This window comes from Staurois parvus, unplaced genomic scaffold (assembly GCF_062004578.1).
Source record: "Staurois parvus isolate SC_StPar_1 unplaced genomic scaffold, SC_StPar_1.0 ptg001066l, whole genome shotgun sequence".
In the NCBI taxonomy this organism is placed as follows: domain Eukaryota; kingdom Metazoa; phylum Chordata; class Amphibia; order Anura; family Ranidae; genus Staurois; species Staurois parvus.
In genome coordinates, this window is record NW_028318862.1 from 3,324,015 (window position 1) to 3,350,540 (window position 26,526).

At 42.9% G+C, this 26,526-nt stretch overlaps 1 protein-coding gene across 7 annotated transcripts in view; it reads left to right on the forward strand.

Moving 5' to 3' along the window:
- MTOR (mechanistic target of rapamycin kinase) overlaps window positions 1-26,526 on the forward strand; it is a 216,320-nt gene that overhangs the window by 145,573 nt on the left and 44,221 nt on the right. For all 7 annotated transcript variants that reach the window (XM_089658401.1, XM_089658405.1, XM_089658403.1 and 4 more), the window contains exons 33-37: window positions 9,517-9,617; window positions 17,344-17,459; window positions 18,986-19,063; window positions 19,290-19,397; window positions 25,736-25,861. In XM_089658401.1, the coding sequence (XP_089514527.1) occupies window positions 9,517-9,617; window positions 17,344-17,459; window positions 18,986-19,063; window positions 19,290-19,397; window positions 25,736-25,861 (529 nt within the window). The remainder of the gene's footprint in view (window positions 1-9,516; window positions 9,618-17,343; window positions 17,460-18,985; window positions 19,064-19,289; window positions 19,398-25,735; window positions 25,862-26,526) is intronic.

Genomic DNA, 26,526 nt, shown 5'->3' on the forward strand with positions numbered 1-26,526 from the left:
AGAATCCCCTGGGGGAAGTTTTAGATTTAAAGTGAGCGTCTTACAAACCAGTGCAAATCAAACTGAGGGCATACGGAAACATAAAAAGAAGTTACCCTCGGTGAAAAAGGCATGACATAGTGGTCAGCAGATTGAGATACAGGCAGCTGAAGTATATTTAAAGCATAAAAACAAACAAACAAAAAAAAAGAAACCACCCCAACCTAAAAGTAGCCTGTGCACATGGAGGGGCAACGCACATCACAAAGATTTCCCAGCACACTTTCCAGCCTGGAAGAAGAAGAAAAAAAAACCAAAGAAAAACTTACCCAGAAAGGTTTTGTTTGCACACTTTTGCAAATATATGTAGAAGCTGTGTTGCCCACGTCAAGGCTCCTCTTGTATATATTTTCAGCCTGGGTTCACATATGTGCAGTGCGGTATACACCATGTAATTCGCACAGGAACCGCACGGCTTTCCTATGCAAATCAAATGCGATTTGTGTGCGGTGCAGTTGGAGCCATACATTTTGTATGGCTCTATTTTCACCGCACCAAAAATGTGCAGGACCCTTTTTTGGGTCCGCACTAGAATCTGATCGCATTGGTATTCACACCTATTTGATCTGATTCTGCACATCGCACCTCGTTTTGCGGACCGCTTTCAGGGTGTTAACATACACACCTGAAGCGGTTTGCATGAACGGGATGCTGTGCAGAATTGTACTATTCAAAGCAAAACTCACCCATCCATTCATTTCTCCTTGCTTCATTTTGCTGAGAAATCGAAACCCTTAACCCCCCCCCCCCCGCCGCATCTGATATGTATAAGATAAGCCCTTAACCACTTGCCTACCAGGCACTTATACCCCCTTATTTACCAGGCCAATTTTCAGCTTTCAGCACTGCCGCACTTTGATTGACAATTGCGCGGTCATGCAACATTGTACCCATATGAAATTTTGATCATTTTTTTCTCACAAATAGAGCTTTCTTTTGGTGGTATTTAATCGCCACTGGGCACTTTACTTTTTGCGCTATAAATAAAAAATTGCCAAAAATTTGAAAAAAAAAAGTTTCTTTGTTTCTATTATAAAATTTTTCAAACAGGTCATTTTTCTCCTTCACTGATGTGCGTTGATGAGGCAGCACTGATAGGCAGCACTGATAGGCAGTACTAATGAGGTGGCACGGATAGGCGGCACTAATATGCAGCACTGATAGGTGACACTGATGATGGGTACTGATAGATGGCACTGACTGGCATCACTGCTGGGCACTGACTGGCGGCACTGACTGGCACAGCCGCTGGGCACTGACTGGCAGCACTGGTGGGTGGGCACAGGTGGGTGGCACTGCTGGGCACAGGTGGGTGGCACTGCTGGGCACAGGTGGGTGGCACTGCTGGGCACAGGTGGGTGACATTGCAGAGTGGCACAGGTGGGGGCACAGGTGGGGTCACTGCTGGGCACAGGTGGGCGGAGCTAGTGGGCGCACTGCTGGGCGGAACTTGCGGGTGGCACTGCTGGGCACCGATCATCAGTGCCCTGATGATCGGTGCCGATCCCCGCTCTGACAACTGCCGGTTCTCGGCAGTACTTTCCTCACGATCTGACAGCGTGAGGAAAGTGCAGCCGAGAACCGGCACTTGCATTTCCCTCTGATCAGCGTGTCATTGGACACCGCTGGTCAGGTGGTAAAAGGCCGCTGTGATTGGCCTTTTACCACATCACGTGATCAGCTGTGTCCGTAGGACACAGCGATCACGGAGATCGCCGGGTGCGCGCCCCCTGGGGCGCGCAGGAGAGCGCGTTCTGGAGGGACGTCATATGACGTCCACTCAGAACTGGTCGGCCGCAGTGCAGCCGTCATTCGGCTATCTGCGGTCGGCTACTAGTTAATCTGCACATAAACACTGAAACAATTATGATACAGCCATTTATGAAAGAATCAATCAATAAATTCCTTGTATTCCCGCCAAAAAGTCACACTTTCTCCCTAGAAAGTACACAATCCAACATATCCTTTTTGTGAAAAACCATCTAAATCCCACATACAACCCTAGAATGAATTCCACAAATACTTAATTCATATACAAATAAATATAAATAAGATAATATAAAAATACAAATACGTAATTTGTGTCCAAAAATTCACTTTCAATAGTGTCCCAAAACTCCAAATCAAATAGTGTCCAATGTCCAAGTCCCAAACTTTCACTTTAATCCTCAATATTCCATGCCAACTTCAAAATAAAAAGAAAAAAGAAAATCCATAGTGCATTAACTTTTTAATTATATATACCTCACTCAGTGTAAGACCCAAAACCACCCTTCAAATAGTGAGAAAAAAAAAGTCCGGAAGTGACGAAACGCGTTGTGGACACTATTTGATTTGGCGTTTTGGGACACTATTGAAAGTGAATTTTTGGACACAAATTATGTATTTGTATTTTTATATTATCTTATTTTATTTATATTTATTTGTATGTGAATTAAGTATTTGTGGATTTAATTCTAGGGTTGTATGTGGGATTTAGATGGTTTTTCACAAAAAGGATATGTTGCATTTATGAAAGAAGCCTGCAACCACAGTATGCAGGCATCTTTCACACTGCTAAATACCCCAGAATAAAAACTGGGTGGGGAGGGGGGTTTTGGTCAAGGTCTTTGAATCTAATCTACATCTTTCTTTTCAGTCTTGCACAGTTGTACAGGCTCCTCTCCTGTACTGAAATTGCTTGCTCTGATTTCACTGCACACTGTGAGTGTCTCACAATGTGCGTTAGAAGCTGCAAGTCAGAACCTGACTCAATTCATGGCTGGTGGATGATCCAGCCTCACCTATGCCTTTCTTCCCCAGCCTTGACTATCCCTGGTACATCCCTTTCATATATTGTATCTCCGTTCTTTCAATCATGGAGGCTCACCATCCCATGTGGGCATTACCTAGGGCGGTCCGCATGGCAGTAGTCTGTCTAGAAACGCCAACTCCTTCAGACCACAACCACACCTACCCATGAAGGCTTTTTGCTGTTTGCTTAGCTCTTCCTAAGACCCAGCCCACTGCTTGCATCAGGGCTGATGGCTCTTGAGAAGAGTACTGAGGCAGGGAGCTGTGATGTTTCGGGAAGCTATGACCAGCACTCTGCTGGCCCTTCTCACTAGCCATGATCTGCCTGCATAGAGAAGCACAAAAGCCTGTTGATGACATCACTGGGTCTCAGTGTGTAAGCAAGATAGAATTGTTTTATTTAAAAATGACCTTAATATATTAAAGAGGAGCTCCACCCTTTTCTATCAAAAATAAAATGTTTAATCCCAAAACGTGGCCCTGTATAAAACGTACTAGTCCAGGAAAGTTCTCACTACACTGCGTCTCTAGCGGCACCACCACCTCCAATTTTAGATCTGACGCCTACTCCGACATGCTGTGGGGGTCTTTGCCAGGTCTACAGGACCTGGCAGATCCCATTGGCGTATTTGTGTGTGCGCCACAGCTCTTCGCATGCACAGATACTCCGAGGGCCATATCAGTAAGCTGCCGGAGACTCCGTGCCATTTCTGAAAATGCAGGAAATCCCATGGGCTGCGTCCTGGGATGAGTGACAAAAAAAATCCCAGGAGGCAGTGTGCCGGACTATGCATAGAAACACCACAACGGATCCCTGAATGACCCACAGCATTTGTAGGATCCTGGTGTCATCTGCACTTTAGAATTACAGACCTGAACTTTAGGGAAAAAATTGAGTGTTACAGGGAAGCAGGAGAGAGGGACATAAAATAAAAAATGAAAGGGTCCGCTTTAAGGCCCCTTTAATATGGGGTGGGCTCAGTTTAGATCTCCTGATCAGAGCAGAGCTGGCAGATGACAGGTCCGTGTCTGCTCAGTTTCTGCAGGGAGGACACAGGCAGGGCCCGCTCTGCTCTCTGGGTGGCCCTGTGTAAACGGACTTCACTGTCTGTTTATACCTGACCGCCCTCCGATCAGATTCATCTAGACCAGCGGTCTCCAAACTGTGGCCCAAGGGCCAGATACAGGACACAATTTTTCACTTGACAGTGGGGCATAATTCCTGTCACTGACACTAATGATCTGGCCACTATTCCTCCCACTAATATCAATGATGGGGCTCTATGCCTCCCACTAATATCAATGATGGGGTACAATTCATCTCATAGATATCAATGGTGGAGCACAATTCCTTTTGTGGATATCAATAATGGGGCATTATTCCTCTCATAGATATCAATGATGGGATACTATTCTTCCCACTAATACCAATGACGGGGCACTATTCCTCCCACTGATACCAATGATGGGGCACTATTCCTCCCACTGACACCAATGATGGGGCACTATTCCTCCCACTGATACCAATGATGGGGCACTATTCCTGCCAATAATATCAATGATGGGGCACTATTCCTCCCACTGATATCAATGATGGGTCACTGTTACTCCCACTGATATCAATGATGGGGCACTAATCCTACCACTGATACCAATGATGGGGCACTCTTCCTCCCAATGATGGGGCACTCTTCCTCCCAATGATGGGGCACTCTTCCTCCCAATGATGGGGCACTCTTCCTCCCAATGATGGGGCACTCTTCCTCCCAATGATGGGGCACTCTTCCTCCCAATGATGGGGCACTCTTCCTCCCACTGATACCAATGATGGGGCGCTCTTCCTCCCACTGATACCAATGATGGGGCGCTCTTCCACTGATACCAATGATGGGGCGCTCTTCCTCCCACTGATACCAATGATGGGGCGCTCTTCCTCCCACTGATACCAATGATGGGGCGCTCTTCCTCCCACTGATACCAATGATGGGGCGCTCTTCCTCCCACTGATACCAATGATGGGGCGCTCTTCCTCCCACTGATACCAATGATGGGGCGCTCTTCCTCCCACTGAAAATGATGGGGCGCTCTTCCTCCCACTGATACCAATGATGGGGCGCTATGCCTCCCTCTGATACCAATGATGGGGCGCTATGCCTCCCTCTGATACCAATGATGGGGCGCTATGCCTCCCTCTGATACCAATGATGGGGCGCTATGCCTCCCTCTGATACCAATGATGGGGCGCTATGCCTCCCTCTGATACCAATGATGGGGCGCTATGCCTCCCTCTGATACCAATGATGGGGCGCTATGCCTCCCTCTGATACCAATGATGGGGCGCTATGCCTCCCACTGACATCGAGAGGGCACTATTTCTTCCACTGATACCGAAGATTGGACATTATTCCTCCCACTGACACCAATGATAGGGCACCGTTTCTTCTACGGATACCAATGGCGAGGCACTGTTCCTCTCACTGATACCAAAGATGGGGTACTATTCCTTCTCCTACTGACCACAATCGGCTGCCCCTAATGTCTTAAGGACAGTAAACTGGCCTGTTGTGGAAAAAGTTTGGAGACCCCTTGTCTAGATGGAGGGCATGGATCCCCTTCCGTTGCCTTTAGCAGATCAGATTAGAGGTAGGCGGGTGTAAAAAGATACAAGTCTGCTTTACACCCGCCGGTCCATTGGGCTGAATGGAGGGTCCGATCAGGTCCACCTGAAAAACTGACAGATGGACCTAATCAGACCCTTCATGTTAAAGGGGCCTTAATGAGGGAAGGCAGTGGAGGAACCAGATAAGACAAAGTATAAGCTGGATAAACCTCAACTTTTTAAAGTGTTTTTTCTTTTGTTTATTTTTTCTTTTGGTTATAAACGAAGGGTAAGGCCCAGCCCTGTATAACCTAATGTTATATAAGTTTACCGGAGCTATTTGTTCTGACTGGATTTAAGATTTGGCATAACCCTTACATAAGAAGGAAAATGTACATATTTTGAGCAGGACGTAGCCTGCCTTCGCAAAGTCTGTAAAAATGACATTTACCATCAGATCCCCTCCAGCCTAAACAAGTTTAGCACATTTTCACCATGGATTCAGCAATTAAGACGCGAGAGGGGAAATGTAAGTGCGATGGCGTATAGGCGCATACTTGCTGGATAGAGTCAGCCGGAATGTTGACATAGGATCTAACGCAAACTCATTGTTAATGGAACTGCCATGGCAACATCCAGCGACTAACTTGCAGCCCAGTCCATTAAACTGGAGAGTACATTCGCAGGAGCAGCCAAGAAAAATATATTGACTCAAAATAAAGAATGTTATGGTATTTTTTTTTTCTTTTCCTCCCCTTTTATTTGTCCACCTTTTCAGTAGGACCAGAACCTGTCAGATTACCGTGGCAGATTTCGGCGATTAGTCAGTGATTATTTTGTTTTCCATGTTATGACGGGAAAATTGCTATAATAACATTTTAGGAATGGCTGCAATATTGTTCATGCCGTAAATCTGAAGCAGGTGTCAATGTTTTGGATCCACGTCACATAGTAAAGAGCCGCTTCTGTGCTTAATAAAGCCGGTCTCTTTCTAGGACAGACGGGACTTTTTGTATTTTCAGACATATTAAAGTTAAATCCGTCTTTCTGACAAATTGGCATTTGTAAGGCGAGGCAGTAAATCAGACACTTGTGCAAAGAGGATTTATTAACAATCTGTGTCTATATGCCTGTACAAGTTCTTAAAGAGGAACACCAGCAAACTACCTAGTGCATGTTTGTGTGAACTGTTTGACGTGCTAAAATATGTATAATACTGTTCAGCAAGTATTATGATTTACACACCACTGATGGGCCTCTTGCTCAAGGGATGCCTAAAAAACCACGTTTTAGGCCCCATGTACACAGGACATTTATGAACGATGGAAACTGCTGGAAAACGTAGGTTAAAAAAAATCTGTTTAGCTGCATTTGTATAACTCGTTTATGCGTGTTTGCGTTTAGAAGCATTTTTTTAAAGATAAGCACAGGAGAACCTCCCAAATGCATTGAAAAGTGATAAATTACTAATTTCAGACTTTTTCAGAGAAATACAGAGAGTAGAAGCAGAGACAGCAGTATGTGTTGAGATTAGCTTAGGTGTGAGTTGTTCATTAACATTTCTTTTGTTTCCAATTGTGGGAAAGGTGTCTGGTGGGGGGAGTCCTTAAGGCCACCTGGCAGGGGGTCTTCATGAGGAATTTGAGGTGTGAATGGTCATTAACATATCTTTTGTTTCCAAGGATGGAAGAGGTCTGAGGTGTGAATTGGTCATTACAATGTGTGACAAGCTTGGTAGGGACATCCTGTGTTCAGTGTTTTGTCCATTTGAGTACCTTGAAAACGCTTTGCATGCATTTTTCATGATGAAAAAAGGCTCTGGACAGCATCGGGAATTGGCAGAGTTAAAAACAAATTCAAACGCTTATAAACGCGATTTGCCACATTTACAAGCGTTTTGCGTTGGAAATGCTGATAAAATCAACTGCTGAAAGCAAGTTTTCTGCATTCAAAAAAAATGACTGTAAACTCAAATGCCTGTAAAGGAAGATGTGTACATGGACACATAGGAAAACATTAGGGAGAGTTCAGGGGCTGCTGAAAAAACCGCTGAACAGCTCCTAAACGCGAGTTTATCAGCTGCAGTGTACATGAGCCCTTAGACATTCAGGTGGTTTTTTTGTTTTTGTTTTTTACTAATATAAATGCAGCCCATTGTTTGTTTTTAAACAATATAGACCAGGAAAAAACATGTTACTAATCTTCCCTTTTTTTTTTTTTTTCTTTAACATGCAAATACATATGTAGGCATGCATATGCACAAATAAGTACATGTACTCTACAGTTCATCCTTGCATTTTTTTTCTGCCAGGAATATTTAATTGGAAAAAAAAGTAACTCCTACCCCTCCAAGACATTGTGTCCTGACAGTGGGACTTGCCACTGTCCAGAATACACTGTTAAATGGCTTCAGCTGCTGATCAACAAAAGCTTCCCAGCAGTCGACTCCTGTTGAGCAGAGATGGCCACACACTGAATTTCGTCCAGTCTCTGCTGAACCAGCCAAGTTTCGAACCCTCTTTAGCCAGTTTTACATCGCATAGCCAGCAGGAAGACTCAACTGTTCCCTGTTGCAGTTTCCTGTGTCATCCATCTGCTGGTTGGATGGTAGATGAGCAACATCTGGCAACTATCCCATTCATTCTTTTAAGAGAAATGTATTTTTAGATCAGCCTTTGTATTTCTATTTAATTGTGGTTGACTTGAAAGGCATAGTCCACCGTTTGCAAACATTTAATAAACACACCCACATTAAATAAATAACGGCATTTATTACTTTTTCCATTGAAGGCCGTCTGTGTTGCAGTTATGATCAGTGCATCACTGGTGTAATGGCCAGGCCTCCGGCATTGACATCCCAGACACAGGTTTGTATGGATGTTCTGTTCTGGGGCTGCAAGAAGTAAACAATGGACTGCAAGTGTGGTGATGTTGCCACACTTGTGCTCCTTTGCCATCTGTGAGGCTTTTTGCTGTGGTTGCAGATGGGACTTGTCTTTCATTCAAAGATCCTGTGAATGGATCTGTGAAGGGATGACATAGCAGAGTCCTGCGCGGGTGTGCTATATTATAAAATCAGCAAGACACTTCAGTGAGAAACACCCCACAGTTCAGGTAAGTGGGGGGGACAGGTATCGTTTCAAGAGTGGGGGAGTTGAGGAATGCAACAATCATGTTTCATGTTGCACCCTAAATATGTGTAACATCAAACATGGTTAGAAAGGTGGACTAAACCTTTAAAACAGATGGTTTTAGAAATTATATTTTCTCAGAAATTCACCCAAAATTTCAAATTCCAAATTGTTTGGGAAGGAAACGTAAAAAAAACCCCTCAAAGTGAGCTGTGGTCAGGAAACAGTAAGTGTGACAAGCTGCCTTTAGCACCACCCAAGCAGTTTCTGAATCAAGAAAAACTAGTCATAGAATTCCTTTAGCATGGAAAGGTTCCTTGAAAAATATCCCCTTCCCCCCGCGCCTCCCAAAAAAAAAAAAAAAAAAAAATCAACTGTTGCAGGGGATGACTATAATTTGACTTTACACTGTACAGATGTTCAGGGACTTCCAAGTGCCAAAAAGGCTGTGATTCTGGTGGTGTGTGGCACAAAGGGGCATGTCGCCATAGTTGTAAGGATGTAATGTTTTTTCATTTTTAACCAGATTTCGAGAACCTCATTGACTGCAGTTGTAAAAAAAAAAAAAAACCGTGGAATTTGACAAAATGACAATTTTGGTGCTTGTGAAAGTGGAGTTTTCCTCTAATAGCATAACGCAAAGAGCATATAGAGTATTCTCCAGAATGGTATACCGTAACTCCTAATAGCCAATCGAAAGCTTCAATGCAAGGAATACAGGTCTGTGCTACCCTCTGACAGCCAATCATTTTTTTTTAGAGCTCCCCTTTAAGCTGTTCATTCTCAGTTGTGATTGGTTGTTAGATACAGCACAACACTTTTTTTTTTTTTTTTTTTTTTTTTGTATGGCATTAGAGGCCTTATCCTATCCCTGCCAACTCTAGCTGTGTCTTAAGTTTTATGCATATCCACACCATGAGTCACGCCATGTCTATCCCTATGTCTCTCTCACAGGGGACAGCTTCATCAACAGTGCTGCGACAACTGGACCAGCGTCAACGAGGACGCCCGTGCCAAGATGGCGAGGATGGCAGCAGCCGCAGCATGGGGATTAGGTAAGACGTCTGGCTTATGTAACGTGGTACCGCTGTGTGTCATGTCTCCTTTCATCATAGTTGAACAGCTGCGTGACTGATGTGATCCAATGTAACTGAATAGACTTCCAGGCCTAATGGGATTACATAACCAGCACTTCTATACCCCCATCTGTAAAACGTATACATACAAGCCAGTATACAAACAATTTCCTCATTACTTGTCTAGATTGCAGTTATTTCTTTCATATGTCTTTTCTGCAAAGTTTGGACTTCCTAATCACTAATTAGGAAGTAATGGATTACACCCGTCACATTTTCCAAATTGCTTACACTTTGTAAAAGGTGCCGCATTCGTATCCGTAGCTTTCCAACAGACCAGCGCCCCATCGTTCAAATTTGTCATCCAAAGTGTTTGCTAACGCGCCACTGCTGTAATTATTTTGTAAATTAGCCGTGTGAGGTAGAATTAAATCAGATTAAAACCCTTCGAAGAGAGTCTGTTGCTCATCTTGGTGTATGTTTGGGCCTGCAGCATTCCTTACACCAATAATTACTAAATGCTTCCTGAATACATATAGCACAACACGCTTTGTCTGGGGAACTGTACGTGTGGAAAGGACTCAACACCTTTCTGAATTGGTAAAATAATGTAAGCGAGAAAAATGCTGCGCTACATATACAGTGGGGCAAAAAAGTATTTAGTCATCCACCAAATGTGCAAGTTCTCCCACTTAAAAAGATGAGAGAGGCCTGTAATTGGCATCATAGGTAGACCTCAACTATGAGAGACAAAATGAGAAAAAAAATCCAGACAATCACATTGGCTGATTTGGAAAGAATTTATTTGCAAATTATGGTGGAAAATAAGTATTTGCTCACCTACAAACAAGCAAGATTTCTGGCTCTCACAGACCTGTACCTTCTTCTTTAAGAGGCTCCTCTGTCCTGCACTCATTACCTGTATCAATGGCACCTGTTTGAACTTGTTATCAGTATAATAGACACCTGTCCACAACCTCAAACAGTCACACTCCAAACTCCACTATGGTGAAGACCAATGAGCTGTCGAAGGACACCAGAAACAAAATTGTAGACCTGCACCAGGCTGGGAAGACTGAATCTGCAATAGGCAAGCAGCTTGGTGTGAACAAATCAACTGTGGGAGCAATAATTAGAAAATGGAAGACATACAAGACCACTGATAATCTCCCTCGATCTCCGCGCAAGATCTCACCCCGTGGGGTCAAAATGATCACAAGAACGGTGAGCAAAAATCCCAGGACCACACGGGGGGCCCTAGTGAATGACCTACAGAGAGCTGGGACCAACGTAACAAAGGCTACCATCAGTAAGACACTACGCCACCAGGGACTCAGATCCGGCAGTACCAGACGTGTCCCCCTGCTTAAGCCAGTACATGTCCGGCCCCGTCTGAAGTTTGCTAGAGAGCATTTGGATGATCCAGAAGAGGATTGGGAGAATGTCATATGGTCAGATGAAACCAAAATAGAACTGTTTGGTAGAAACACAACTCGTCGTGTTTGGAGGAGAGAGAATGCTGAGTTGCATCCAAAGAACACCATACCTACTGTGAAGCATGGGGGTGGCAACATTGTGCTTTGGGATTGTTTCTCCGCAAAGGGACCAGGACGACTGATCCATGTACAGGAAAGAATGAATGGGGCCATGTATCGTGAGATTTTGAGTGCAAACCTCCTTCCATCAGCAAGGGCATTGAAGATGAAACGTGGCTGGGTCTTCCAACATGACAATGATCCCAAACATACCACCCGGGCAACGAAGGAGTGGCTTCGTAAGAAGCATTTCAAGGTCCTGGAGTGGCCTAGCCAGTCTCCAGATCTCAACCCCATAGAAAACCTTTGGAGGGAGTTGAAAGTCCGTGTTGCCCAGCGACAGCCCCAAAACATCACTGCTCTAGAGGAGATCTGCATGGAGGATGGGGCCAACATACCAGCAACAGTGTGTGCCAACCTTGTGAAGACTTACAGGAAACGTTTGACCTCTGTCATTGCCAACAAAGGATATATAACAAAGTATTGAGATGAACTTTTCATATTGACCAAATACTTATTTTCCACCATTATTTGCAAATAAATTCTTTCCAAATCAGCCAATGTGATTGTCTGGATTTTTTTTCTCATTTTGTCTCTCATAGTTGAGGTCTACCTATGATGCCAATTACAGGCCTCTCTCATCTTTTTAAGTGGGAGAACTTGCACAATTGGTGGCTGACTAAATACTTTTTTGCCCCACTGTACAAAAATGTACAATTCCTAAAGAATATTACTAAAAACCAAAAACACAGAACCGTAAAATAAAAAACAGAGATAATGTGACTCAAATACTATTCAAAAAATTAATGAAATAATTCTAAAAGTCCAATCAAGTGTTCTTCCGTGAATCCTTCTTGAGAGAACAACCACCGTGTGCAACTGTCACAGAATTCCAGTGCAAAATATCCTCCACCATAAATCTGCTCACCTCCAGCAGTGTGACCACATTATACAATGTTTTCGTCCCAAATATATGGACTCTGAAGATCAACTTGCTTAATAATTACTCCCATTATGCTCCCTCCTGATAACCGCCTTAAGGTCAGCCGTATTCCTCATAAACAAAAGCTCAACATAGTGTTTTATCCTTTAAAAACTTTTATTGCACAATAAACATAAGAAATGCACTCACATTCAGTAGGTGCATAACCGCACCAGGTAGGATGAACATCCAGTAATGTACTACTTATGCACAAGATGGCAGTATCATCCCCAGCACCATAGACCAATCCCAGGCTCCAAAACGTCACTGCACAGTGTGTAATACAGGGCAAAGCACGGGCCCTATGTATAAATGCAATTGCCTACAAATATGACAGTCCTGGAGCAGTGTGTGGATTACTATTACCACTGTTTCGATGAATAGTAACGTTGTGACATCATTCGCACGCTCCTCCCCGACGTGGTTCGCTACCAATCACGTGACTTTATCAAGGGGATTTAATTGGACCGTCCAACAATCATTCACTTTATATAGAAAACCAGCGCCATTTTGTTGTGGACCACGCCGACATGTGGTAATACATGCCGATCAGCCCCATCTTTTTTAAGATCAGAAAGGAAACCGCTACCAGAACCAAATCAACGTTCTTAAGCTACAATGAAAAAACTAAAAAAATTGATTGTGAGCGGTGAGGACGTCACCAGTCCACCATCTAAATCCATCCAAAAGTCATACAAAATAGGATGCTCATCACACTAACAAAAGGATACATATAACAATGGTTAATTTTTTTTTTTTTTTTTAAATATATAAAACGCTAAAATATAAATAATATGACTAAAAAGCTCTGATAGAATATAAGATATTTAAATAAATATAACAAATTAAATAAAAATATATTAAAAATCACCAATGAAGCAGTTCAGGTCAAATTCCCTATTCATCCCTCTAGGGGACAAAGTTTGAAGTTCATGAATCCAAAAGGACTCTTGCTCAGCTCTTTATTACCACCCCTCCAATTCTTTTTATACACTTCAATACCCCAGAAAGTCAAACCTGAGCAATCCTTATTATGCACATCCAAAAAAAATGCCTAGAAACCTAGTGTTTAGGAAATCCTTTGGTAATATTGCGGACATGTTCTTGAATCCTATCCTTCAGCATTCTTTTGGTGTGTCCAACATATTGAAGCCCACAGGGGCAGGATAAACCATGCGGTACTCCCGCTGTAATACATGATATAAAGTCTTTAATCTGGTATACCCTCCTTGTTGCAGAACTAATTATACAATCCCTTCTTTTGTTCACACACTTCACCCTTGTACAGCTGTAACACCATCCGCAAGCGTAAAAACCTTTTCCTTCAAAGAATGTAAATCCCAGCTTCTTGGGTGAGGGTGCTGGGGGGGGGTCCACCACATTATGCACTAATTTATCCCTCAAGTGGGGGCTTTTTTATATATAAACCTAGGGGTGTCCAGTAACATAGGACCAAGTTGTTTGTCCAATTTAAGTATAGGCCAGTAGTGTTTTCACAATCCACTCAACCTGTCTAAATTGGATATTATAATCCAAAATGACTGGTACCCCTTCCATGGCATAAGTAGGGATTCTCTGTTTAGAGGCCCTACTTCTTCCCTTGCAGTCTCTATAAACCCTGACTCATAGTCTTTTGAAACAAACCCTTTGGCCAATGCATGGGACTGAACACTATAATCTGACTCCTTACTACAGTTCCTCCTCAATCTCATGAATAGGCCCCTCGGGGCATTTATAAGCCACGGTCTATGATGGCAACTATAACTAGGTATATATGCATTTATGTCAGTGCTTTTAAAAAAACGCAACCGTCCTGAAACCACTTACATCTTTAATGAGTTCTAAATCCAAAAAATGTATCCATGTGGTACTCCATTCCCACGTTAGACTAATGTTCCTATTGCTAATGTTCATCCTATTCATCATCCCCTCTAGGTCACATAGAGTCCCATGCCACAGGATGATTAAATCGTCTATGAACCTAAACTGAGGGAGGGTGAACTATTGGTGAGAAGTTCCTCTTCTTCCCATTGGGCCATATAGATATTCGCTATGCTCGGTGCAAACTTTGCGCCCATAGCAACCCCAGAGATTTGTAAATAATAATTATTACGATACCAGAAATAATTGTGCTGCAAACAAAAATCCAAGCACTTCAAGAGGAATTGTATGTTCTTTTGAGACAGAACATTTGATCTTCTAAAGGCCCACTCCGTGGCTCGCATTGCCTCCTGATGATTGTTCGTGTACAATGATGTCACATCTGCAGTGAGCATGAGTGTATTCAATTTGATGTCCCTACCAGCTAGCAGTTGTTTGGTGTCCTTCAGATACGCTGTAGTTCCTTTAACCATAGGTTGTAAAAAAAAACAAGGTATTCCCCTTATCTAGCTGTTAGGGAATTAATTATGATAGGGCGTCCAGGTGGGTTAACACTCCTTTATGAGTTTTAGGAAGACAATGAATTACTGGTAATCTAGAGGTAGAAGGGGCAAGATATTTCCCCATTTTTTTTTTTGTAAGAAAATCATTGTTGACAACATACTTAATCCGCTGTTCCAAGTCATTTTTTAAATTTGTGAGTTGGGTTATCGACCAGCATCTTATACGTATCTGTATCCATGATAAGTTTATCCATGGCATCATAATATTGTTGTTTGGACCACACTACATTGCCCCCACCCCCTTTGTCCATAGGGCGGATTACAAGCTCTGTCCTCTTTTCTAACTATTTTATCCCATTTTTAATATATTGTACTTCCATGACTTTCTTAATGGACATTTTTTCCAAATCGGCGAATACCAGTTTTTAATGTTATCATTAATTAGAGGATTGAATAAAGATTTATTTTTTAACCTAGTACTGCATTCATCATTATTATTCCGCTCCATCGGTGTAGGGTTCATCATAAAATATTTTTTAATGTTAAGCTTACAAACTAATTTTTGAATGTTTACATACGTGTCAAACTTATTCAAACCCTTTTTAGGGGCAAATTTAAGCCCCTGATCCAGCACCTTAATTTCTGTTTGAGATCATTCAGAACCACTTAAAAATACCCTCCACCCATTAGTCCCTTCTTTTTTTGTTGTACCCACCTTCCTGCTCTGCTTCCCCTCTTCCCGTGTGATTTCCCTGCATGGGTGGTCTTGCCTTGAATTGATTGCCTCCTAAAAAAGGCGGTAGTGGAGGAAGGGGGGAATGATATCCTTGATTGTCATTTAAAGGGGTAAATCTATTACTAATGGGTACCTGGTATTGGGACTGAGGGTTATTTCTAAACCTCGGTCTTTGGGGTAAGGGTCTGTACTGTGTGGTATTATACCCTTCTTGAGCACCCTGTTGTCTATACTGTGTGGTACTATACCCTCCATAAGACCGCTGTGGGAGGTAATTATGGGAATGATCAAATTGGTTAGGTCTCCTATTGTTTGTGGATCCCCTATTTTGAACTTGGGGATAATGAGCCTTTGGGTGTCTCCTTTGATCACCCTACTCATATCCTTGATGATTAGTAATAATCTTGAGTCTGATATTGGGTCTGAGGGATCTTGGGGTTCTGACGATGACCCGACCCTCTATGGTTGAAAAGATTACCTTTACTGGTACTTTTTTTGTTAATGTTAGGTGGTGGTCTATTAATGGGTGGTGGTTTATTTGAAGGGCCCTACCCATTCCCATTACCCTCATTCCCTGATTTCTCAGGAGTGGTATGAGCCGAGGCCCCATTCTCAGTGTAATTGAGTGGTTGCCATTTAAACACTTTTTTAGTTTGGTAATCAGTGAGATCTCTTGTAAATTTCTTACATTTTTTTTATTTCATTATCTGAATCCTGTCTAGTTATATGTTTAGACAATTCTTCTGATAATTTTATTAAATTCTGGATGAAACTTAAATGGTTCAATTCTGAGTTTGAGTTCCTTCAACAATAATTCAATTTTATGTAAGTTCCTTTGCTTCCTCTTCATGAGAAACTCCCAATAATCCATAACCTTTTTTGTTGAAAAATCTGAGCCATTCCTCCATATCATCAGCATCCTCCTCTAATCCATCGTGATGGGTAAATCCCATCTTAACCATATTTACATGATTATACCTCTCATTGTGACCAGATCCCACCATAGATTGATTTTGTTTTTTTGTTGTTTTTTTTATCCATCAAGTGGCTTTATTTCCAAAATAAACTCGTTACATTAGTGTCCTCATCCTTATTTAGCCAATTATTTTGTAAATTAGCCGTGTGAGACAGAATTAAATCAGATTAATACCCTTCGAAGAGAGTATTTTGCTCATCTTGGTGTATGTTTGGGCCTGCAGCATTCCTTACACCAATAATTACTAAATGCTTCCTGAATACATTTAGCACAACAAGCTTTGTCTGGGGAACTGTACGTGTGGAAAGGACTCAACACCTTTCTGAATTGGTGTTTTAACCCTCTGAGACATCATTGAAGTCTATGTGCCCATAACAATTTCAGTAGTATCCGTATATGTTGGTTAAGGCCCTATTCACACTTGTGAATGGAACTGACTGTGGTTACCCATGGGAGACTCTGCGTTGTCCTCTTTGATTAGCTGCGAGAGGGAAGACCCATTTGGAGCAAATGGAGGATTACAGGTTGTGCAGCTAATCTCAGCTGCTTGCATGTAATCGCTGAAGCAGTTATTACCTGTGAATGATTGGCCCTTGATGCAGACAGTCTGCGCCCAGGACCGAATATTTGCAGGTAATCGTTCCATAAGTGCTTGCATGCAAACAGCCACGATTAGCTGCAGGAGGTGTCAGCATTTCATTGCTTCCAATGGGGCTTTGATCTACATCTAATCGCCGGGAACCCCTGCTGAGTCTTCTTTCATGTAATCACTAAGGGCCCCATTCAAAATTGACAAAAGTTGTCAATAATGCTGATTAATGTGCATTCCTATATTACTTTTATTTTAAAAAGTCATATAAAGCTTTTATTTGGCACACTGTTTTATTAAATATTCCGCACAGTTGTTTATAAAATAACAAATGCCAAAAATGTTTTTAAAGTTGAATTTTTGGGGGGTTTTACACTTTTTACTGTAATCCACAATGGCTACAAGCTGCCAGTGTGCCCTTCCATGTGAGCCACAGCCACAAGTTTTGTTTGGAGCCGGAGAACTTGGCTCTGGTGTGACTGGGGTTGCATTTTGTCTTTCAGAGCAATGGGACAGTATGGAGGAGTATACATGCTTAATCCCCCGAGATACCCACGATGGGGCTTTTTACAGAGCTGTGCTGGCTCTACACCAGGATCTCTTCTCTCTTGCCCAACAGGTAAGTGACCACTTACACAAAGTGATGGCCTAATATAAGTTTCTTTCTTTATGAAGCTGATATTCCAGAAGTGATACTTCAGTTATAACTCCGGTGCTCTAAATCGAATATCTTTTGGAGACATCACTGATAAGACTTTACGTCTCCCCTGTTGCCTTCTTCATAATATAAAATTGATAATCCAGTAGGAATGGTGGGAATCCTTCATAATGGGCACAGCAGGTGTGCAGACCTGGAACTCCCTGTTAGAGTCCCCAAGAGATACTAATAGGTGGTTTAGAGTTTAGCATCAAGCAGAAACTGAGATTTCAGGTTCTGCAGACTGAACATTATCCACTTGCCCTCCAGAGGACTTACCCCATTCCTAACTAGGCCATTTTTTGCGTTAAGGCGCTACGTTACTTTAATTGACAGTTGCGCGGTCATGCAACACTGCAGCCAAATGAAATGTACGTCCTTTTTTCCCACGAATTGAGCTTTCTTTCGGTGGTATTTGATCACTTGTGCAGTTTTTACTTTTTGCGCTATAAAAAAAAAAAAAAAAAAAGGCCGACAGTTTTAAGAAAAAACAATGTTTGGCTGTTTGCTATTAAACATACCCAGTAAAAAAACATTTTGAAAATCAAATTCGTCATAAATTTAAACCAAAATGTATTCTTCTACATCTTTGCTAAAAAAAAAAAAAAAATCCCAAAAAGTGTAAATTAATTGGTTTGCGTGAAAGATAGTGTTTACAAATGGCGGTTTATATACTGGAATTTTTTTGGTTTTACTAGTAATGGCGGCGATCAGCGACTTATAGTGGGACTGCAGCGGGCATTCTGACCCTGGGGGAGAACTGACTTGATGCCACTGACATTCCCAGTGACACCAATACATTGATCCATGCTAATGGCACTGGGCATGAAGGGGTTAACATCTGGGGCGATCAAAGGGTTAACTGTGTGCTGTTTTACTATGGGGGCTGTGTGTGTGCTTCACAATGTATGCAGAGCCATACAAAGCAGTGTGCAGGAGCTGACGGGAGAGATCTGTATTGTATACAGGTCTCTCCCCGTCTGTGATACCCGGAGATCACCGGGTGCTGGCAAGTAATCACCAGCCAAGACCCGGTGATTGACAGCCTAGGACGTGCGCTCCCTACCCGGACGTGCAAAATCACGTGGTTTTGCGCACCCCTGCTATATTTCTGCTATAGGGCGGAGGGGAGGTGTTTAGTCTCCTTTAATGTCCAGTCTTCTGAACCTGAAGTTTCAGATTTATCTAGTTCCCACCATGTAGCTTTGGAATCTTTCAGGCTTTTGTTGCTGTGCCTGTCTGGCACTGAAGCATTGTCCACATTGGAGAGGTCCTTTCTAGAGACCAAGCAAGACAGTAAGGAAAGTTTCCTCAGCTGAGACCCACTGAAATAAAAACCTGACGGAGATTCTAGTGTTCCCTATCACAGCCAGAACATTTTTTTGTTCAGTTTTGGCTAGAGTCTGGCTTGAAGCATCAATTGTAATGACTTTTTTCTTCTATTGCAGTGTATTGACAAAGCCAGAGACATGCTGGATGCAGAACTGACGGCCATGGCTGGAGAGAGCTATAGCCGAGCCTATGGGGTAACTATTGCACTTAACTTTTTTGAGATTGTTTGATGTACCAATCTCCTTCATGGAAGTGTTTAAAACACAGATGTTCAGTGCTGCCTTTAGCCCACCTATCATAAGCCTTCTTTCTTTTTCTAACCCACTCTGGAAGAATTAAACAGAAATGTGGTTGGTTGGCAGCCAGTTGTGTAGATTATTCTTGTGGAATGATGAGTGACTCTCCCTGTCTTCTCTTCAGGCCATGGTCACCTGCCAGATGCTGTCTGAGCTGGAGGAAGTGATCCAGTATAAACTGGTGCCAGAGCGGAGGGAAATTATTCGTCAGACCTGGTGGGATCGGTTACAGGTGAGTGGTGTGGCTGTACACAGCCAGATCATGGTTAGATCAATAGAAAAAAATCTAATGGTTAGCAGTTTTCCCAATATGCTCTCGCATTATACAATACTCTCCCAGAACAATGTTTTTCCTCCTGTTCTGTTCTCCTGCCATAGCCAGTGTGGGTCCACTCCCCCCTCTCTCCACCACAACCCATTGCAGCATGGACTCCGCTAGATCTCTGAGTGTATGCTGTGGTATCTGGTACCAAGCCATCCGTACCAGATTGTGTAAGTTGTGAGGTGGGTCTTCCATGGATCAAACTTGTTTTTTCAGCACATCCCACAGATGCTCCATTGGATTGAGATCTGGAGAATTTGCAGGCCAAGTCAACACCTCAAACTCATTATTGTGTTCCTCAAACCATTCTTAATTACATCAGATCAGGTCATTTTCTTCTGTTGCTCTGTGGTCAAGTTCTGATGCTCACGTGCCAATTATAGGCACTTTTGGCTGTGGACACTGGTCTGCATAGACACCCTGACCAGCCTGCAGCGCAGCCCCAAATACAACAAACTGCGATGCACTGTGTGTTCTGACATCTTTCTATCGGAACAAGTATAATCTTTTTCAGCAGTTGGAGCTACAATAGCTCTTCTATGGGATTGGACAACATGGGCCAGCCTTTTCTCCCCATGTGAAGCAATGAGCCTTGGCCACCCATGACCCTGTCACCAGTTCTCCAGTTTATCTTCCTTGAACTGCTTTAGGTCAGTCCTGATCACTGCTGACCAGGAACATCCCACAAGAGCTGCAGTTTTGGAGATGTTTTTGTCCCAGTCTTCTAGCCATTTACGATTTCGCCTTTGTCAAAAATTGTCCTTACGCCTGCCTATTTTTTTTCCTGATTTCAACACCTCATCTTCAGGGACAACATGTTCACATGCTCCCTAATATATCCCACTGATATTCAGATGCCATTGTAACAAAGCAATCAATGTTAAGTTTACCTGTCAGTGGTCATGATGTTATAGCTGATCAGTGTGTATATATAGGGGTAAGATTTAAATTTTATTCTTTAAACCACGTCTGCCAACCAGAGTAGGAACAGACATTTCAGTACATCAATAAATATCAGTCCCCACAACTCACAAATATCAACATCACAGACCTAAGGAATCCGAAACCCCAGTTTCCTGAAACATGCTCGCTATTTTTTTTGTTATACACCAATGGTATTTTTTATTCTCCAACAAGTTGGAGTATCCAAGACTTTTTTTGTATTCACAGTGCTGCTCAACCACCTTCAAAGTAGGGCGAAGGGTCAGGACTCTGTGCAGGCCACTCGGGTTCCTCCACCCTAAACTTGTCAAACCATGTCTTTATGCAGCAGGACTTGTACGCAAGGACACAGAGCACCTGGTACAGAAAAGAACCTTTCCCAAATTGTTCCCAAAAAGTTGGAAGGGTGCAAATGCCTAAAATGTGAGTGCCATGGAATTTACAGTACCCTTTGGAGCTGGTCTCTGCATACTTTTGGCCACATAGTCTAGGTGGGGATAGTCCGGTATCTAAAATCTTTTGTCTGTATAGTATACCTCGTGAGGCCTGCTATTTAGGGTAGAGGCAGCAGATTTTACAAAGCACTGTGCTTTTTACCTTGCCTGCCTATACCTTTTTACTTTATTTCAACTTAGTACAGGTACACTTTGAAAACCAGTATTTTCAAAGAACTTTTTTCCTCGACTGAACTGAAATTGCAGATATTTTCAAATTTTCAGGGAAGTTTATACAGCCCAGGTTTTAGTCGCCTGTTCACTCTTCACCTCCTACAAGCCCAGAATATTACATTCATATTCTCAGAGGGGAAAAACGTCTTGGTCACCTTACCGTCTGGCAGTGGATTGGGCGGAAGGGTTTTTATGGCAGGATGGAAACTAGTTAAGAAACTCATATTTTAGAGCCTCACGCTGAAGGTACAGGGCGTGAAGGGAACATGGATCAAGGCTTCTATTAATACTGCTGTTTACAAGTCTTTCATCGTGCAGGACATTCCTCAGGGTTTGTGTGTTTTTGGGGTTTTTTTTTTTCTCAGTCGCATTTCTTTTGCGCGGTGTACCGTCTGCTTTGGTCTTTATTAGGTGTGGAGGAGACGGGGGGAGCAGGTATTTCTCACTTTCAGTAGCCAGATAGTCGGGACGCGTGCTGGCACATTGGCCGCACAAGCAGACTGGGCACGAGATGATGCTCATCCTCTGTGCAGACGGTTTGTGCTGGAGGGGAAGATCGTTAGCGGCTAGAGGCTGTCTTCCTGGCCAAGTGTCCTGCAAACATTAACATCTGGGAAATGCACAAACCTAGCCCAGCCAGGGGAAACGCAGGCAACTGCCAGTGCCTTCCGGCAGTGTCTGCCTGGAAGGTGCGTTATTACTATGCTCATCCATACGAAGAACTGTACAGAATCAGCGTCATTCACACCTATTGAAGCCACTTTGGCACCAACTTTCTTCAATCTCTCCTTCTTATTTACGTATTCTAAATATTAAAAGCTGCTTAAAAATAACTTGCTGGAAAATATTTTCTTTCTTTTTTTTTGTCTTTTTACTTTACAGTTTTGTTTTTAATCTTTAAATTCTAGACCACATTTTCTTTAAAGCAACTCTGTTGCTAAAAATAAAAACCCGCAAGCCCAAAATAGTATTACTTACCAGTCTCTTCATAAGTGACTCTGACCTTCATTCTCTTGCAAAGATACATCAGCCATATAATCATTAAAATTCAACACTTTTGGATAGGTTGGTTGCCTGCATTCCACACTGCCCGATGGTTCCTCCACTGCCCTCTGTCAGTGCTGTGTCCCTGCAGAGCTGTAGTGACATAGGGGCCACGTATTGGCACCTATTCCTCTGATTTGATACATGACTGCATCGTTAATGGGAGGTGAGCCTACAGTTCTGCACATGTTATGACCCTTTCCCTCCCCCCAGCTCCATCCAGTTTGGCTTGCCAATGAACCATACCACACTGGTGTGATGCCCTCTCTGAGGTCTCTTCTACTAAAAGTGAACGTAAGTGGCTGCCCCGCTTACCTCCATACAGGGTAGGAAGGGCAACTTCTATGTATTATGCTATGTAAAACTATTACAGCTCTATTGTGTCTCAGGACTTCATTTTAAAGCAAAACTGTGCTTGTCCAATGCATGGAAAGCAACAGATTTGCTTTGGCCCCCTTCAGCAGCGCACTTGTCTTTCTTTTTCTGCCCCACCAGCCTGTTCAGTCATTGAAGCATATGATTCATTCCGTGTGACAGCACTAAGCTATTCACCAAACATCATCACTATCACATAGGTAAATTATCCTGTGTATACTGTGACTTGATCCACCCAAAGCTTGCACAAGGTGGGTGTCTTGCCTTACAGCAGGTGGACAGAGCAGGGTGGGGTAGTGAAGAAGAGGCATGTGCTGTTGAGGGGGAATGAAAGTGAACCCTTTGAGCAAAGCACAAGTTAACATTAAGGTGACCCTGTCACATGTATATAATTTTTATAATTGCAGGTATGGCTTAACAGCAGTAACCAGGATATTTCAGGAAATACCTTTTAAAATTCTTCAAAATGTTTTAGGTGGGGTTGTGCAGCTCAAATATCCAGGCTCATTGTCTTCATAGGTCTGAAGTTCTGCTGTAAAACTGTGAGCTAAGTCCCACCCTTTTCTAGAGCTAGTCCCATGTCAGTGCCTCTTTTGATAGTGCTTTACCTCAAAGGATAAAAGCGTCCATTTAATGAACAACATGACTCTGGAACATGAATCATCCATGTGTTTATGCTGCAGACTAATGGTGCACCAAAATTAAAATTCTGGACCGAAACCGAAAAATTCAGGATGCACCTGGCTGAAAACAAACGGACAGTTAAAAAAAAATAAAAAAATATATATATATATATAGATCTTATTAAAAGTATGTACACTGCTCAAAAACATTAATAGAAAAAAACATCAGATCTCAATGGGGGGAAAATCTCCTGCTGGATATCTATACTGATATGGAGGGGGTGATGTGTGAGGAATGTAAGGATGTCCCATCGTTTGATGGGAATGAGAATGATCAACCTACAGAGGACTGAATTCAAAGACACCCCGAAAATCAAAGTGAAAATATGATGCTGCAGGCTAGTCCATTTTGCTGAAATTTCATTGCTGCTACTCAAAATGGTCCTCAGTAGTTTATATGGCCCCCACGTGCTTGTATGCATGCCTGACCACGTCGGGGCATGCTCCTAATGAGACAACGAATGGTGTCCTGGGATATTTCCTCCTAGATCTGGACCAGGGCATCACTGAGCTCCTGGACATTGTGAGGTGCAACCTGGTGGGCCGAAACATGACATCCCAGAGGTGTTCTATTGGGTTTAGGTCAGGCGAGCGTGGGGGCCATTCAATGTTATCAATTCCTTCATCCTCTAGGAACTGCCTGCATACTCTCGCGACATGAGGTCGGGCATTGTGGTGCACCAGGAGGAACCCAGGACCCACTGCACCAGCATAGGATCTGACAATGAGTCCAAGGATTTCATCCCAATACCTAATGGCAGTCAAGGTACCATTGTCTAGCCTGTAGAGGTCTGTGCGTCCCTCCATGGATATGCCTCCCCAGACCATCACTGACCCACCACCAAAACAGTCATGCTGAATGATGTTACAGGCAGCATAATGTTCTCCATGGCTTATCCAGACTCTTTCTTGTCTGTCACATGTGCTCAGGGTGAACCTGCTCTCATCTGTGAAAAGCACAGGGCGCCAGTGCCGGACCTGCCAATTCTGGTATTTAATGGCAAATGCCAATCGAGCTTTATGGTACCGGGCAGTGAGCACAGAACCCACTAGAGGACGTCGGGCCCTCAGGCCACCCTCATGAAGTCAGTTTCTGATTGCTCAGAGACATTCACACCAGTGGCCTGCTGGAGGTAATTTTGTAGGGCTCTGGCAGTGCTCATTCTGTTCCTCCTGGCACAAAGGAGCAGATATTACTCCTGCTGATAGGTTAAGGACCTTCTACAGCCCTGTCCAGCTCTCCTAGAGTAACTGCCTGCCTCCTGGAATCTCTTTTGTGCTCTTGAGACTGCTGGGAGACACAACAAACCTTCTGGCAATGACACGTATTGATGTGCCATCTTCAAGGAGTTGGACTGCCTGCACAACCTCTGTATGGTCCAGGTATTGCTTCATGCTACCAGTAGTGACACTAACCCTAGCCAAATGGAAAATTAGTGAAAAACAGTCAGAAAAGATGAGTAGGGAAATAAATGTCAGTGGCCTCCACCTGTAAAACCGTTCCTGTTTTGGGGGTCGTCTCATTGTTACCCACCTTGTGCACCTGTTTTTAATTTTTTTATCAAAGCAGCTGAAACTGATTAACAACCCCCTCTGCTACTTAACTGACCAGACCAATATCCCAGGAGTTTTATTGACTTACTATACTCTAATTAAAAAGTGTTCCTTAGATTTATTGAGCAGTGTGTGTGTGTGTGTGTGTGTGTGTGTGTGTGTGTGTGTGTATGTATATATGTGTGTATATATATATATATATATATAGGTGTTTGTGTGTACTGCACAATAATCTAAAGTATAAGTTCACTTTTTGACAAAAAATAATAAATGCACATTTTTGTAGGTAAAAAAAATGTGCATTTATTATTTTTTGTTGCAGGAGCTTGGAAAGCATTGCACCTGTGATCAGTGGATCGCTGGTGCCATGCAGGACTCCTGCAGACCAGTGAGTATACCTGCTTGCCTGTATATCCTGTAAGAGCAAACAGATACACTCTGACAGGAAGAATCCGCGAATTACCACAGCTCTCACAGCACCGTGGTAGTTCATTGAGAACTACAAGCCAGTAGCCGCTAAGGCAGGTGGAGCCCCACACAGCCGCGCTTTTTAAAAATTTTGAAAGCGGGAGGAGAAGACCCCCCGCTACCTGACAAAGGGGGGGCTGGTACTTTCAAAATATGGGTGTAACATGTTATGATAGGTGAACTTCTCTTTTAAATAGAAAAAAAAAAATCGGCATTATTGGCACTTTTTTTTTTTTCCTCAGCACAACACTCTCTATTTAGAGCCAATACTTTTTGGTGGCCGATTATATTGTTGCATCTCTGCTGCAGACATTTTGTATGTTCTCTCCAACATTTCTGAAGCTAAAAGGCCCAACAATTGTTTAATTCTCTAAGAATCCCCCCTAGTTCTGTCCAATTTCTCTTTTCAGTTTTACTAGAGGATTGTGCCGCAGTGTACTTTGTTTACAGAGAATTGGAGCAATGTAAGTCTGTCAGTTCCACTGCTTGATCATTCTGTGTTTTTCTGTTATAGGGCTGTCAGAGGATTGTGGAAGACTGGCAGAAGATCCTGATGGTCCAGTCCCTGGTGGTCGGCCCCCATGAAGACATGAGGACCTGGCTGAAGTACGCCAGCCTATGCAGCAAGAGCGGACGTCTGGTAAGAGCTCCTTCTGACAATCTGCAGAGTATCATTGGTCTGTTGTTACATCTGTCAGTCAGCACTGCCTGCAAGTGTTTCATGACACAGGTCCATTTCTATGGTAAAAAAAAAAAGACGAAGCAAACGTGAACTTCCCACGCTCCCTTGGTGCATTGGGTGGTACAGGCACTTTGTCTGTCAGTCAGCACTGGTTGTGTCAGCGGTACACAACACTCCACATGTTTAACTTCTTAAAGTGCAATTGTAATGTCCGAGAAAGAATGATGTAAAAGGAAGCAAGCAGGTTAGGTATAAAGGCACCATCTTTTTTTTCAAAAGGAAACTGGTCATGACCGAGAAGTATTCAGGCTGCCATTTCTAACCTCCTTGTGAAACTTTTTTGTTTTTTTGATTGTCTCTTCTGTACTTTTTCTGAGTCACTGACTGCAACAAGCATGCAAACAGTGAAGACAACGGCATACATGCATGCTTCTTCTTGGTAGGTGACTTTGAAAGGATATCATGCTGCTTGTATGGTCAGTCATGGCAGACTGCTTATTGTTCCCAGTACTATCTTCCAGTCATCGTGGACATTTTCAGATTGGTGATATGTGTCAGTTAAAGAGACACTAAATGTAAAAAATTTCAAACGGGTAGGTTTTTTATTTCAGAAGAGATGTGCA